The 16,124-nt window shown below is 40.2% G+C and overlaps 3 protein-coding genes across 3 annotated transcripts; all 3 read right to left on the bottom strand.

The window, feature by feature from the left end:
• Positions 1-849: 849 nt before the first annotated feature.
• Positions 850-1,996, bottom strand: LOC126758383 (trypsin-3-like). Its single transcript, XM_050472639.1, has 3 exons — positions 1,627-1,996; positions 1,287-1,560; positions 850-1,215 (listed from the first exon to the last, which is right to left on the bottom strand). The coding sequence occupies exons 1-3, from the start codon at positions 1,962-1,964 to the stop codon at positions 850-852; spliced, it is 978 nt and encodes a 325-aa protein (XP_050328596.1). The 5' UTR covers positions 1,965-1,996.
• A 3,531-nt stretch (positions 1,997-5,527) lies between these two features.
• Positions 5,528-6,783, bottom strand: LOC126759544 (trypsin-2-like). The gene is made up of 3 exons (XM_050474409.1): positions 6,342-6,783; positions 6,001-6,274; positions 5,528-5,918 (listed from the first exon to the last, which is right to left on the bottom strand). Exons 1-3 carry the CDS (start codon positions 6,707-6,709, stop codon positions 5,562-5,564), a joined length of 999 nt encoding a protein of 332 aa, XP_050330366.1. The 5' UTR covers positions 6,710-6,783; the 3' UTR covers positions 5,528-5,561.
• A 2,212-nt stretch (positions 6,784-8,995) lies between these two features.
• On the bottom strand, positions 8,996-10,088 carry LOC126759576 (serine protease 1-like). Its single transcript, XM_050474452.1, has 3 exons — positions 9,778-10,088; positions 9,438-9,708; positions 8,996-9,367 (listed from the first exon to the last, which is right to left on the bottom strand). Exons 1-3 carry the CDS (start codon positions 10,044-10,046, stop codon positions 9,008-9,010), a joined length of 900 nt encoding a protein of 299 aa, XP_050330409.1. The 5' UTR covers positions 10,047-10,088; the 3' UTR covers positions 8,996-9,007.
• Between the last annotated feature and the right edge of the window lie 6,036 nt (positions 10,089-16,124).

The following is a 16,124-nucleotide window of genomic DNA, read 5'->3' as shown; positions in this document are numbered from 1 at the left end:
GAAATTTTTGTTGAATGAAGAGGTTATCGGCGGAACTGAGGCCTATTTTGCAGCAAAGGGCAAATCTACAACAAAATTTGTATCGAAAAGTTGGAGGTTTGCTTTAATCAGTGTATCACTTTGAACGCGAACTATGCTGAATAAAGACATGAATTTAGTCAAAAAAAAATTTCTTTTACTATGATAGACCGCTGACTTTTCAATTGATTGTTATGGTATACAGCTGCCGCACAGACTGAGCGGTCAAAATCGAGTTCTTTAGGAATCTTTTCTATTTGGGAAGGATATATATTGTATATGCCTCAGTGCAACCGAAGTTAACTATTTTTTTGTTGTTTTGTTAAGTCTGGGTCAAATTATATTAAATATGATTTTTAGTTTTTTTCGCATCGAGTCACGATTGTGACCGAATTTAAAGCCAAAAACGCAATAAATACTATCGATCAACCGCCGCACTCACCAAATTTGACTCCGAGTGATTTTTTCTTGTTCCCACCACTGAAATTGCCGCTCCGTATTATAGCCGCAGTGTAACCGAAGTTAACCATTTCTTTGTTTTTTTGTACTGCGAGTTCTTAGCTAGATATACCAAAAGGTTTAAGCAACCAACAAATTACCGGATGGGCTGCATCAGGAAATTCATAGGTCAAGAGACTATTTTACTTAAAAAAAAAGCTGTAATAAAGTGGTACTTCAGATATCTGTTAAACAATCATTCCACATATCAATATCCGCTGTGTCTCTAGTAACAATCCTTTTTTAATATAATTGCGGAAAATTTTCTTGCGTATTCGGATTTATTTATTTAAAATCCGTACATAATAATTATATAGGCACATACATACGGACTTAAGTTTGCAATAAAAAATATATTAGCAGCAGGTTTAAGAAAAAATGCTGTGACTTGATTAGGCGGCGCATAGTTTCCGAGCCACTGGCTATTTTAATCCAATCACGATGATGATATACACTAGTAAAAATGGTCGGTTTCCCCTTTTCGCCGCAATGTGAACCCCATGAAACAATAGCAACTACTTCACCATTACAAATTAGTGGACCGCCTGAGTCGCCACGACAGGCATCCGCATCCCAAACACCTTGCTTGCCAGCACAAATCATCGTTTCATGAAAGTGATGCCGATAGAACATTCTACAATATTCCTGCGAGTATACCGTTAAATTGGCAACAATAGCATGTGCCGAATACGGACCACGCTATTCGTATGAAAGTAGAAGAAAATTATTAACATTTCGTATAGAAATAATGAATGTATGCGCGTACTCACAAAAAAGAGTTGACCCCAACCAAGGATTTGACATGAGGTGCCTGGTTGCACCATTTTATTAGCTAAACCTATTATTTTAACAAAATCATTATCGTCGGGAAAATGGTGAACCAGCCGAAGGAGTGCGATATCGTGAGCTCCCTTGCGTTTAAAGTGCTCGTGAGGCAAAACATCTTGTACCTTCATTTCAACAGTGGTCTGTAGTTTTTGAAAACGATTCGGTGCGCCAGCAACAACAACAAGACGATGCGGACGCGTGACGACCTTTCGGCGACTAGAAGCATATAAGAGAATTGTATAAAATCAACAAAAGGACCTAAACTCTCACTCAACCACTCACTCAACAACACAATGCGCTGCGGTCATTATTAAATTGTCAGATATTATAGAGCCAACACAAAAGTGATTATCGCCAAAGTATGCAGTCGCCCGGGAGGTACGTATGGATACCACATATTTAGTAAGAGTATTCTTCAAAGGCTTATAGCCACCAGCAATTAGCATGTGGTATTCGCCGCTGTCATACGTGATATTGGGCAGATCTGTCGGCAGCTCGAGCTCTTTGCTATGGTTATGATAACCTCTGCCGTGTAGACCAAAGGCTTTTGGTACGCACAACAGCAGCGGCAAGAGATGGTAGAAAATATGCAAAAGATCCAATAAAAGCACCATCGTCATTTATTTTTTTTAAATAACTTCCAGTTTTTTAATACAAAAATATGAATAAATAATAGAAAGATTTACAAATATGCTACTTCGGAAATTTTTATGTGTCATTTGAAAACATACAAGTCTAATGAATATGATGAACAGAACAGAGTGTCGTCTAGTTTGGACTATACGAAATTTGAAGAAAAATTATTATAAAGGCGCAATGAATCATAGATTCTTTTATTAATTTAAACCGAAGGCGATTTTCATGCTCGTTACGATTTCCCTGATCTTCGCCGGCTAAAGTGACGTCACAACTATAGACCATCTAAAATGTCTTCTTACGAATTACAACTTTTTCAAAAGTTTTTCTTTTGACCACTTCTCGTGAATACTCACGGCTTGAGATGCTGACAAGTAATAGTTGGGCCCGAAAGTTTAATCCGAAATTAAGACAGCAAACAAATGGGTTTAAGTCCTAATAACAATACGCTCGAAGTTTGGAAGAAACATTCATCGACACTTAAATGGCGAAAGCAGTGTTGGGACGGATGAAGAAAAATATGCACCAACTATCTACTGTGACAACGTTATCGTCCCACCATTCGTACGAGACGAGGTGAGTACAGCTCGAAGAGAACCACGAAACCCCAGGGTCCGATGAATTACCTGATGAATTGTTTAAAACCGGCGGCGAGGAGCTGGAAAGGCGTATGTTCTAGCTGCTAAGCATAATTTGATTGCATGAATATACATATGTATACGCAATGATTGGAATATATGTATACTGTGCCGTAATCCCAAAAACGAAGATCCCGCAGTCTGCGCTAATTATCGCGGGTTCAGCCTTCTTAGCATTGTACATACAGTATTGTGTGTCCACCCTGGTAAGCCCATAGTTAATAAACTGATTGAACCTTATCAGTCAGGCTTTAAACCTTGAAAATCCACCATAGATCAGATTTTTAAAAGTCAAGTTCTGGAGAAGATCCTCCACAAACAGATCGACACCCATCACTTTTTTTATCAATTTCAAAGCCGCTTTAAACAGCACTTATAGGAGCTGTATATTTGATGTCTAAATTGGTTTCCTTGCAAATCTTATACAATATACAATTTTGCAGAACGACGTTGAGCACAACCATCAGCTCTGACAAAATCGGGTAGGATGCCTCAAAGCCATTTGATACCACACAATGCTTTGGACAGGATGATTATCTCTACTGCGCCTTCTTCAATATAATTCCGTAAAAAGCGAGACGCACCCCTAATATGAACCGCAATGGCACTATCTACTCTAAAAGTGCAATGTTACTGGGCTATGCGAAGCGAGAAGCGAAACAGCTAGTCTTATGATGAAAGAGTACAAGATAAAGTATCTGGAGTCCACATATAAAGATTTATCACGCCTTGGCGTCTATGTCAGTGTTGGCAGCGATAAATTTGAAATGGTAAAAGACATTATCTCTCCAGCATAAATTCAACAAAAAATATAATGATAGAAACAAGCGCAGAATAACTCTTTCCTACAGGTGCTATTTTGGAATCGATAGGAAATTGAAAAACAAAGCCCTCTTTTGATGAACAATAGCTACGGTCTATAAATCCTTTATCATTCCCGTCGTAATATACGGCGTAAAAACATGAATCATAACGAACCAAGATTAAAAACCACTTGGATTGAAATATCTGGATGGTATCACACATGTTCCTTTACACCCAGGGAGGGTTGATATTGCAGATTGGCGCAATCGGACGACCACAAAACCCCATTAATCGAAAACTTACAAAGTGTCTTTACATTAAGATACAAGGCCCTTATTTATTCCATCAGGAAGCGGCATCTACGGTTGAAATCATAAAAAGTGGGCGTAGCACCGCCCTTTAATAGTTTGAAAATATAAACCTCCTAAAAAAATCCAAAGATATTAATTGAATTCTCTCATGGAAAGTCTTTTTGGCATACCAAACCACCTTATGAAATACTAGGAGAATATCCGATACCAAACATCTAGATCACTGTTTCTATTGCGAACCTTTTAGCGAAAATAGTATTCCTATAGTATATGTCAAGAATGGATCTTACAGGGTTTGCCCGGAAAGCAATAGGACTTATTTTCTTCCGCCGCGACTGTATTTCGGAGCGGGCGCGCACCGACTTGATTCGGTAAAGAATATTCCTAGCTCTTGGAGAGTCAGGACAAACATTTCGCACGACGTGTTTCTGTGAGTGGTGCAAGCCGAAAATACAGCGTTCGTTAGAGCAGAAATACACGATTAAATTCTATGTGAAACTCGGTAAATCTGCGACAGACCCGTTTGATATCATCAAGCAGGCTTACCCAGATGTTGCTTTAGCAAAAAGTGGTGTGTTTCGGTGGCACCAGGCCTTTTTGGAAGGCCGGGAAGAGGTCTCTGATGAAGACAGCGCTGGGAGATCTGCTACTTCGACAAACTCCGACAATGTGACTTGTGCGCGCAAAGTTTTGAATTCAGATCGTCGACTAAGTATTCATTTAAATTTCCCAGATGTTAAATTTATCAAAATCTGTGGTTTATGACATTGTGCTGGCGCACTTGAACATGCGCAAGGTGAGCGCGAAGATAGTCGCAAAAGTGCACACACACGACCAGAAAAATTGAAATGTGTGAAAGTGATCCTCAATTTTTGAATAACGTAATCACAGATAACGAGTCATGGATCTTTGAATAGGATCCCAAGACAAAGAGGAATGTTGAGAGAACAGAAGGCTACCAAGCAGCTTGCACCTCGGGTCTCAAAGCTATTCCGGAGAATGCCTACTGTGACGCCTTCAATGCTTGGAAATCGCGCTGGCAGCACTGTATCGACGCAGAAGGAGCCCATATTGTTTGAACTGTCGTCCAACGTTGTTCTTCCGATTCAATAATTAGATCACCAAGACCTTCAAAATAGTTTTCTAACAACAAAAACATTAGTTGAGAACGAGTGAATGATTTACCAGAAACTTCCATCTTGACGGTGTGATGCTTTAGGTAAAGATAGCGTACTTCAAAAACTGAGACTAATCAATATAGTAGAACAGGAAAATAAAATATGAACTTAAATATTTTACTGAGTGGTCCGTACTCGACTTTTTACTTTGAAATCACCTTCCTTTATTTATAGGTAGAATATTTCAATTAATAAAATAACAAATTTAACGTGGAACGCTGGCAAAACAGTATATGTCTAAGGCCAGGGTGCATAGCCGTAGTCACCGCTTGCTATCCCATACTCTTTAGCGTTTCACAGGTTTCGTGCATCAACAGTATGGAAAACCCAAAAATTTACTAAGGGGTAGTATTCACAACGGATAAATCAAGACCTTACAACAACGTAGTAAACGGACTAAATCTTCACAGCCCACTTGGCTCTGAAGCTAAGTTACATAATAGTTTCAAGCCACAGTCAACACTCAGCTCACACAAATTTATATGAATTAATTTAATTTATTGGCAATATTATTTCAGAGGACACTTCTATAATATTTTTTGTAAAATTCAGTTAAATAATATGTCTAATAATGTCTACATGCTCGAATCAAAAGTTAATGCTCACTCTGCTCACACTCACATAAGCTATACGCATATGGATATATAGAATCATTTTAAGATATAAATGCACAGCATATATAATAACAAGAGTAGTGATTTTAGTGACTTTAATATATTTGCACAGCTTGCCCTTTTGATCCAATCACGATGATGATATACGCTAGCAAATACCGTTGGTTTCGTGCCTCTTCCACAATACGATCGCCAAGAAACAACACCGGCTACACGACCACCGCAAATTAGCGGACCACCCGCGTCACCACGACATGTGTTAACATCCCATGCGTCTGCCCTGATGGCACACATCATCGTCTCATCAAATACATTTGGATAAAATTGTAGACAATAATTATAAGAAAACACCATCATAGCACCATGTATAGCATCACCTGAGTAGGGACCACGCTGTACCAAAAAAAAAACACAAAAACCACAACAGAGTAGCGTTAATACTATAAACTCGCAGTAATACAAATAGTATACACACATAAAAGATTTGACCCCAACCAATGATCGTGCATATTGTGCCGTTTGGTATTATTCCATTGGAAAGAGGAATCACTCGAATAAAATCATTGTCGTCGCGAAAGTTGTCAGCGAGACGCAATAATGCTATATCGTGAGCACCATCTGGTACAAAGTCGTGATGTGGGATCACATCGAGTACTTTCATTTCGACTGTTCCTACGTACGGATTCAAACGATTTGGTGTACCACCAACCACTATAATACGATGACTACGTGTCACAATCTTGCGGCGACTACAATTTTTGATGAAGAAATTTGATAAATAACAGCAGTCGCTAATAGAGACAAAACTCTACTCACTCGATTACGCAATGCGCCGCAGTTAATATTAGATCGTCCGATATGATTGAGCCCGCACAAATGTGATTATCTCCGAAGTAAGCGGTCGCTCGAGCGGTGCGTATGGAAACGATGTTTCTTTGTAGCACAGTGTAAAAGTTCCTATAGTTCCTCTCAGTATGTCCCTCCGTAACAAGCATTTTATACTTTCTCTCCTCCTGCGACAAATTAGATATGTTCATAGGTAATTTGAACTTTTTACTTGGCTGCTGATGGTGGTAATAATCGTGATGGCCGCTGATGTTCTTAAGACTGCGGACATTTTCGATGAGTAACAAATATAATGTGATACAATAGAGAATAGGCGAAAATTGCAGAGATGTCGACATTGATGTCACAAAAATTACATTTTTTTATTAGACAAATAAAAAGTGAAATTTGTATAATAGATTTGTAGATTCATTGAAACAGATTGAAAGGTACACAGGGCATAGACAAAATAATTGTTTATTTTAGAATTGAGTGATGTCAAGAGTAAGATCGAATGATAAAAAAATAAGAAAAAACGTTAACTTTGACTGCACCGAGGCTATAATACCCATCAAAAGAGTATTTTCATAGCAAACCAGGGTAGAAAGATATACTTATTCTAATTTTGATAGTGGTCCGATCTGTACTATACATTCGAAGATTGTACCGATGCTTTGGAAAATAATCTCTGCCAAATTTCGTGAAGAGTAGTTCTCCATACAAAGACATGCGTTTGATCGGACAGCTTGTATGACAGTTTTATGCTATAATTGTCCGATATCAGTACTACCAGCATATGAGCAACTCAATATCTCAAAAACTGAAAGACTGGTTTGTTTATTTACAGATAAATATATCAAACTCAAATCTATGTAAAGAGAACTTGAAACTGTGAAGGGATTTTTAGCTTCGGAAGCATTTATTTAGCATAGTTTGAATGATCGGCTTTAATATCATAACACCACTCTAATAGAAACTCTCGTTCCTGCGAGTATTACCAAGAAACTGAAGCAGTCGATTTACACAAGCTTCTCTTGAGGCGAATTTTCCACTAGCACAATCATTTGCTTTAGGTGAGTATGGCTATAATCGCTTGAAGCCACGTCCGGACTATAAGATCGTTACATAAAAAGCTCTCAACAAACCTCCCGAAGTTTCTGCCGAGTCCTATCAATGTGCGTGACCGAACCATTGATGGCCAAAGCTGGCCGCTTTTGGGTCCGAATTAGGAGTTTGACAGTAGAATACCAGCTCATAATAGACATTTCCCTTCCACACATCAAAAACTTTCTGACAGTCAATCCCGACTATGTCCAGTAGGAACGGTGGTGTCGAAACCAAAATTGATTTGACTGTTACAGTATCGGAATCGTGATTTCGCCTTAATCGAAAGAGCGTCAACAAACTGACTGGAACTAATCACTGTGGCTTTAGACCTGCAAAATCAACAACCGACCAAATATTCACCATGCGCCAAATCTTAGAAAAGACCCGTGAAGAGAGAACCGACACGCACCACCTCTTCGTCGATTTCAAAGCTGCTTTTGACAGCACGAAAAGGAGCTGCCTTTATTCCGCGATGTCTGAATTTTGTATCCCAGCAAAACTAATACGGCTGTGTAAACTGACGTTGAGCAACACGAAAAGCTCCGTTAGGATCGGGAAGGACCTCTCAAGGTTTCAGACAAGGCGACTCCCTATTTTGCGACTTTTTCAATCTACTGTTGAAGAAAATAATTCGAGCGTCAGCTCTGCAGCACGAGAAGGCGCAATATTTTATAAGACTGGACAGCTGCTGGCGTACGTCGATGATATCGATATCATTTGCCTCAACAACCGCGCCGTTAGTTCTGCTTTCTCCACAATGGACAAAGCAGCGAAGCAAATGGGTCTAGTGGTGAACGAGTGCAAGATGAAATATCTCCTGTCATCATGCAAACAGTCGCCGCAATCGCGGCTAGGGTCCCACGTCACTGTTGACAGTCATAACTTCGAAGTCGTAGATAATTTCGTCTATCCTGCAACCAGCATCAACACCAACAACAACGTCAGCCTTAAAATTCAACGCAGAATAACTCTTGCCCACAAGTGCTACTTCGGACTGAATAGGCAATTGAGAAGTAAAGTCCTCTCTCGACGAACAAAAACCAAACTCAATAAGTTTCTCATTATTCCGTCCTGCGTCCACGGAGAATACCGCATCCGCATTGATATAGTTCAGCGAAATAAAAAAAAAACGACTTCGCCTGCTACGTCATGTAGTCTAAATGGACGAAAATACTCCAGCTCTGAAAGTATTCGACGCAGTACAACCCGGGAAAGCCGGTACAAGCAGATGAAGAGGAAGACCTCCACTCCGTTGGAAAGACCAGGTGAAGGACCTGGCTTCGCTAGGAGTCTCCAGTTGGCGCTACCTTGCGAAAAGAGGAAACGACTGGCGCGCTGTTGTTAACTCGGCTATAAGCTCCTAAGCGGTGTCTACGCCAGTAAAAAAGAGGATATATTGGAAAAATAATGGATTTATTTTTACTAGACCTACGATTAACAATCTAACCCCGTTACGTCCTTAAATTCCAATACATGACCACTAATATACTACTACATATATACCACATAAATTAAGCAAGCTTGTTATTTGGCATGGATTTTATAAGCTCTTACGAAGTATACAACAATACAAGATATATTAACATTAAAATTTCGAGTTCTTTTAACACTGATAAACGGCTTTGCCCTGCCATTACCGATTTAATCCATTTCAAATTGTAATATATATCAGTGTATAAACTTGGGGCTTCACTCCGACCACAGCCAAGAGTCCAGGAAACAACAGCTACGAATTTGCCCCTGCAAATAAGTGGTCCACCAGCATCGCCGGTGCATGGATCATGATCGAAGCGACCTTGAAAGCTAGCGCATAAGTCACCCGGTGAGTAACGGGGATGAGCCTTTTTACAACGCTCCTCGGTAAAAAGCTCCAACCCAACATGTGACACGCTACCCGCATACGGTCCACCCTGCACCAAGCAAGCAATAGACGATAAGTAGAACTAAATCAAACAAACCGATATATGGGCATTAACTTACGTAGTAAAGTCTACCCCAACCGAGAACTATACAAATCTCACCATATGGCGGTGGACCTGTGGGTAGCGGCATAATTTGTACGCGTGCATTGAGTGTAAGACGCGACTTCAATCGAATTAATCCGATATCATGAGTGCTGTGCAATGTGAAATTCCGATTTACAACAACTCTATCGACGGCCATAAGACGCGTAGTGTTACTAGGTATTATGCGATTCTCCGTGCCAATCACAACAATTATTGTACGCGGTCGTCGCGGAATTTTTGAAGGACTGCACACAAAAAAGTAAATCATCAAATTCTACAAAATATTTGCAGATTTTAAACTAAAATATACATACTAGACCATACACTGCGCCGATGTGACTATCCAACGGTAACTGATAATGACGCCGGCACAATAATGATTATCACCAAAGTATCTGGTGGCGGTGCGTTGGCGTAGTGAAACCATGAAGCGGGTAAAGTTTTGCACGTTCTGCACACGTTGGCCTCCGGCTACCAGAAATTTGTAATCTCCATCCGATGTTGAATTTTCAATAAAGGTCCTACATAACTGTGATGATTGCAGTAATACGAAGACGGACAAATATATATGCACGCTACACATTACGCGAAATATTATATAAAATCTTTTAACAGATATATGTAGAATGTAAATATTATAAGAAATTTACTAATGTCACGTGCCCTACACAGGGTGTACTGCATCTTTTTTATCGCTTATCTTTAGTTTAAAATTTTTTTTTTGTTTTTGAGTAATATAGTTTTTAACTTAAAACTTTTAATTGAGGTAGCGGAAAAAATCAACCAGCATCTGTTTGACTAATATGACAGATAACTTTATAAACAGCGATTACAACAAAATACTTGAGTAGAGACAAAATAAAAAATTCCAAATTCCGGCCTCTACTTCATCGAAAACTTCAGCACTTAATGAAAACCTCTACAGCAACGGGAGAAGGTTGCGGTGGTTGTAGTGCTACTGCCAAACCAGCTGTACGGCGCAAGGTTGCCACAGCCCATAAAGACTCAGACCAAGAAAGTGCTGTAAGCATTAACGCAGAAAAAGAAGAAGAACAGCAGTCTGATGGCCCAAAACCAAGGCTGGGGGTACTCCAAGTGACCCCCCACAACAGTAAGAACGCCTCTGCTGAGCTTCTTCTCAAATCAGAGAAGGGCGGCTCGACGTAGCTTTAGTCCACGAACGTGGTCGCTGCGCTGAAGTCACAAAACTACACATTACGCTCGGGGTAAAGATCAGCGATATTGGTGAAGAAAAGTATATTTTCCCATAATGAACTCAGGCATTCCACAGATGATCTGACGGTTGTGGTAGTGAAGGGTGCCAAGGAAGAGTATCTTTTCCTTCCATTCTGCTATATGCCACACGATTGCGAAGCGCCAACCGCAGAGATGCTAACGCCCATCTTACGGTTTGGGGCAGCGCTGACATCAATCAGCAAAGTAAGTCCCTACTCAATTATATTTTACAAAATAGTCTAGCTAGTCGAGGTGAGGGAATTACCTACACACTATACACATGTAAAGATGCATGAGTAGAAAACTGAAGAGTGCTAAGCACACCGTCGTTCTGTGACCATAGGTATATTTACTTCTCCATTAGATCGGAAGCAAAGATCAGAAACGAGATAAGGAAAAATCCCAGGAATACAAACTGGGATCAATACAGGGAGATACTATGAGGCATGAGACTTAGACCTTGCGTGTATAACTCAGATGAAGAGCTTGAAAAGGGCGCCACAGTATTTACGAAAGTCCTAAATACAGCTCTTCGGTATGCATGCCCTACGCTGCGACTCAAGCATCCTTGGTGGAACAAGGAGCTTGAGTTTTGCAAATGCAAAGTGCGGGAAGCTTCAACTGAACCAAGCTACCAGAAAGTGAGAACTGTTAGAACGAATATAAAGACGTTCTAAGGGACTACAATAAGTTGGTGCGCAGGACAAAGTGAAGCGAACTAGATTAAAGGAATAAAATTGTGCTTTATGCCGTTTTTCTCGAAACTACTTTTTCCAAGGCGATCGTTGCAAGATCTCAATGAGTAATCAGTCGATTCATGAATACTCTCTAAATACTTCTCTATCGTATGAATAAAAAATAAACTTAAAATTTCAGATTAGTTTTTTAGATTGGACGATGGAGTCATGTGAAGAAGTTCACGCAAGTGAGGAAAGTTCTCTGATCGCCATTCACTTGGGAGTGGCCAGAAACGATTCTTTTACACATGGCTCAAACAGCTCACTACTTCCGGTCTTTGACCAAGTATCCTCTGGGTAGCCTAAGAACATCCGTTCGATGGCGAGCTAATGTGAGAAGGCGAAACATTCCCTACATAGGGTTGTGCGCTGGGCTTGGGACCCGCCACGTAAAAAACAATACCAATGAAACAGTTTAAACAGCCTCGGATGAGAGACCCCCCTATTGATGACGACCATGGCAAACGGAATAAGGACTACGATTTGAGGGCATGCACCTGGAATGTCCGGACCCTTAATTGGGAAGGTGCCGCTGCCCAGCTGGTTGATGTCCTCGCAAAAATAAAGGCATCATCGCCGTCCAAGAAATGCGATGGACGGGACAAGGACAGAGACGAGTAGGTCCTTGTGACATTTACTACAGTGGCCATATAAAGGAGCGCAAGTTTGGTGTTGGATTCGTGGTGGGAGAGAAATTCCGTCGCCGAGTACTATCATTCACTCCGGTGAATGAACGTCTAGCCACAATCCGCATCAAAGAGGTTCTTCAACATATCGCTGATTTGCGCCCACGCCCCGACGGAAGAGAAGGACGATGTGACCAAAGATGCCTTCTATGAGCGCTTGAAGCGCGCTTATGAGAGCTGCCTCCTCCACGATGTCAAAATCGTGCTTGGCGACTTTAACGCCAAGGTGGGCAAAGAAGGTATATTTGGCACTACGGTCGGTAAATTCAGCCTCCACGACGAAACATCCCCAAATGGGTTGAAGCTGATTGACTTCTCCGGGGCCCGAAATATGGTTATCTGTAGTACTAGATTCCAGCATAAAAAGATTCATCAAGCTACCTGGCTGTCTCCGGATCGAAAAACTACCAACCAGATCGATCATGTTGTGATAGATGGAAGACACGTCTCCAGTGTTTTAGATGTGCGTGCGCTCCGAGGTCCTAACATCGACTCGGACCACTATCTTGTTGCAGCTAAGATTCGCACTCGCCTCTGTGCAGCAAAAAACGCATGCCAACAAACACAAGGAAGGTTCGACGTCGAGAAGCTGCAATCACAACAGACAGCCGAACGATTTTCTACTCGGCTTGCACTCCTGCTCTCTGAGAGCACTAGTCAACAACTCGGTATAAGGGAACTGTGGGACGGCATTCAAATTCCTTACGTACAGCTGCAACCGAAACCATTGGTTTTCGGAAAGAGCAAAAGAACAGCTGGTACGACGAGGAGTGCCGTGTCGCAGCGGAGAGAAAACAGGCTGCCTACCTCGCAACGTTACGATCGACCACTACACGTGCGGGATGGGATAGATACCGAGAGTTGAAGAGGGAAGCGAGACGCATTTGCAGACAGAAGAAGAAAGGGGCCGAAATGCGTGAGTACGAAAATTCTACGACAGGTTTCAAGACCGGAGCATACTCTTGTAGAACCCCCAAAGGTGATCAGTCACTGATGCCCAGAGCATAGTTAAATTATGGAGGGAACACTTCTCCAGCCTGCTGAATGGCAGTGAACGCACAACACTAGGAGAAGGAGAACCCGATTCCCCAATCGATGACGATGGAGCAGACGTTCCATTACCCGACCATAAAGAAGTTCGAATAGCAATTGCCCGCCTCAAGAACAACAAAGCGGCAGGGGCCGACGGACTACCGGCCGAGCTATTCAAACACGGCGGCGAAGAACTAATAGGGAGCATGCATCAGCTTCTTTGTAAAATATGGTCGGACGAGAGCATGCCCAACGATTGGAATTTAAGTGTGCTATGCCCAATCCATAAAAAAGGGGACCCCACAATCTGCGCCAACTACCGTGGGATTAGCCTCCTCAACATCGCATATAAGGTTTTATCGAGCGTATTGTGTAATAATTCTAAAACAAAAATCGCCCATTTTTTTGATAATCTTACGTTTTATAATAAAAAAAATGGTTAATTTTAAGAGTCCGTCATTGGTTTATTTTTGAAAGGACCTTTCACTCCTCTAGTTGAAGGACGCATAACATTATGCAAATATATAATGTTTGTTTTTTGAAACTTATTTTATGTATTTTTGATGAATGAATAAGCAAATGGTTCAAGTATTCTTATCAATTTGTACAGAAAGATTGAAATTCCGATATCTAGACTAGAATGCACACTTAAATCGATTACTAAAACATAATGTTATTGTTTTATTGTTATTAACATTATTAAAACCACATAAACAACAATGTCATGGTCGATATATCTTCAAATTACACCTGAGAGCCAACACATTTTACTAACATATACATAGATGCAAATTTAGGTGAGTATAGTAGATGCTTTTATGCAGTCTCTTGCCCAAAAACGATTCAGCAAAACTTCATAATTGCTTCAACACTCTGCTGGGCAAAACTGCTTGACGGTGTCCTTGCAACATGAGAGCAAGTACATTATTCAAATAGGTGAGTGTGTGCATGTGTGCGTTTTTGTAGAGCTACATTTTCTGACAGTTTATGCAAAATTCGCCCCCAAAATGGCAATTTGCAAATTTAATGGTGTAAACAAATTCAATCAATGCATGTAAACAATGACAGGCACCAGCAAAAACAACTGCCACTGCAGCGTTGGCAGCAATAACGTCAACAATAAACAACAACATAGCGATACGAGTGAGTGAGCGAAGGAGTAACCAGCAATAAAAACGAAACGGAAACGGAAGTGCAAGTGCAAGGCAAGAAACCGCAACGATGCAAGTATGACCGTTACCCATGTACATACACAGATTACATAAAGTGTTCTCTGTGGCGTACACAGTGTGCGACATGTGCTTAGCCACATTTGATTTGATAATATAATATTTATACATTTTCCTGCCGTGCAGAGGATACATTCAGTTTACCACGAAGTTTGTAACATCTGGAAGTAAACGGTCGAAAACCATATAAAGTATCCATATAAAAGCTCAACGCGACGAGTTGGCTCGATTTACCTATGTCCGTCTATCCATCCATCCATCTGTCTCTATGTGCACGAACTTGTCGCCTTGAAATTTTACATTCGTCCCTTTTTCCCCAAAACGCTGATCGTTAATCGGAAGCACCGATTTCGAAACTGATCGTTCTGATAGGTTAGTAGCCGAAGTTAACGTTTTTTTCCTGTCTGAAATTTGTAGACTCCCAAAGAAAGAGACAAATTTCAAGAATAACAAAAAATAATTAGTAATTTTATATATCTAACAAGTAACAATTACACTCGTGGCCACGCGGAACTTACCACTATACTTTTTTTGAAATTTTTTTATGTCTTTTTGGTTCGTTCGGGATTTTCTTCAATTTTGTTTTTTGTTAAGTTTTTAGTAAGCAGAAGTAAACTAAGTTATATTATCTAACTATAATTTTAGTTTTTAATTTATTATTATTATTTAATTTATTGTTTTTAAAGTAATACCGCCATTAAACTTCGTGCTTTAATTAAAAAAATAAAATAAAAAATAAAACATTAATTTCAATTATAGTGTAAATGAAATTAAATTAAAGAAAATCACCTAATTCACTTAAAATTGGGCGGTGTCACGCTAATTGCCCAATTTTGACTACGGGTCCTTTAGAGCAATCTCATACCTCTCGATGATAAAATTTAAGGCATCTGGCGTATTTATTTATAGATTTAGCGCGCTTTTAGTAGTTTTTAACAGTACCCTTATATGGGGAATGGGCGGGGTTATCATCCGATTTTATTATCAGAATGTCGGGTAAGTGTACTTATAAGAGTTATCCGAAGCGCTTAATTATAGCATTTTGTAAGTTTCCGCTTAGTAGTGTTTTATAGGTGTGGCAGTGGTCCGCTTACGCGCATCTACGAACACGTTCTTAATTTTTCGATAAGGAACACGTGTACCAAGTTTCATTACGATATCTTAATTTTTATTCAAGTAGCACAGATGAACAGACGGTCGAACCAAAGAGTCACCCGGATATATCCTTTATATATATATATATACCCTGTCATAAAAGTATCAGGAATTTACAAATAAAACAAAATTTTTTCAATCATCATCCAAATTTATTTTATCGCCTTCAAAGTAACATTCATTTAAAGCGATGAACATGTGCCAACGCTTCTTCCAGTCGTCAAAACATTTCTTATAGCCACTTTCCGGGATGGCCTTCAGCTCCTCGCGTTTTAAATTGAGTCGAAGCGTGTTCCCCGAAGTGGATATTTCAGTGTGGAGAATAAGAAAAAGTCACAGGGGCCATATCAGGTGAATACGGTGCTTGCTGAATGATATTTGTTGAGTGTATGGCCAAAATTTAACACAAATACGTTAAAAAATTTTGTAAAATTCGACAAACACTACTGAGGTCGACTGATATAAACAGCTGCTGTAAACACACTGGTTGACAGATCGCGCTAATTTTTGGCATCATAATTAAGGACAGTTGTACCAAACTAGGAAAAAAGTTTACCTGCCTTCCATATAAGCGGGAGATGAGAGG

The sequence above is a fragment of the Bactrocera neohumeralis genome, chromosome 5 (assembly GCF_024586455.1).
Source record: "Bactrocera neohumeralis isolate Rockhampton chromosome 5, APGP_CSIRO_Bneo_wtdbg2-racon-allhic-juicebox.fasta_v2, whole genome shotgun sequence".
Taxonomy (NCBI): domain Eukaryota; kingdom Metazoa; phylum Arthropoda; class Insecta; order Diptera; family Tephritidae; genus Bactrocera; species Bactrocera neohumeralis.
This window is presented reverse-complemented; position numbering and strand designations above follow the sequence as displayed.

Coding starts and splice junctions, on each gene's coding strand:
- LOC126759544 (XM_050474409.1), bottom strand. CDS start 6,709: ATGTCGACATCTCTGCAATTTTCGCCTATTCTCTATTGTATCACATTA. Junction 6,275..6,341: donor GCGGCGCATTGCGTAATCGA/GTGAGTAGAGTT, acceptor CAAAAATTGTAG/TCGCCGCAAGATTGTGACAC. Junction 5,919..6,000: donor GTTGGGGTCAAATCTTTTAT/GTGTGTATACTA, acceptor TTTTTGGTACAG/CGTGGTCCCTACTCAGGTGA.
- LOC126759576 (XM_050474452.1), bottom strand. CDS start 10,046: ATGTGTAGCGTGCATATATATTTGTCCGTCTTCGTATTACTGCAATCA. Junction 9,709..9,777: donor TCGGCGCAGTGTATGGTCTA/GTATGTATATTT, acceptor TTTTGTGTGCAG/TCCTTCAAAAATTCCGCGAC. Junction 9,368..9,437: donor GTTGGGGTAGACTTTACTAC/GTAAGTTAATGC, acceptor TGCTTGGTGCAG/GGTGGACCGTATGCGGGTAG.
- LOC126758383 (XM_050472639.1), bottom strand. CDS start 1,964: ATGACGATGGTGCTTTTATTGGATCTTTTGCATATTTTCTACCATCTC. Junction 1,561..1,626: donor GCAGCGCATTGTGTTGTTGA/GTGAGTGGTTGA, acceptor ATATGCTTCTAG/TCGCCGAAAGGTCGTCACGC. Junction 1,216..1,286: donor GTTGGGGTCAACTCTTTTTT/GTGAGTACGCGC, acceptor TCATACGAATAG/CGTGGTCCGTATTCGGCACA.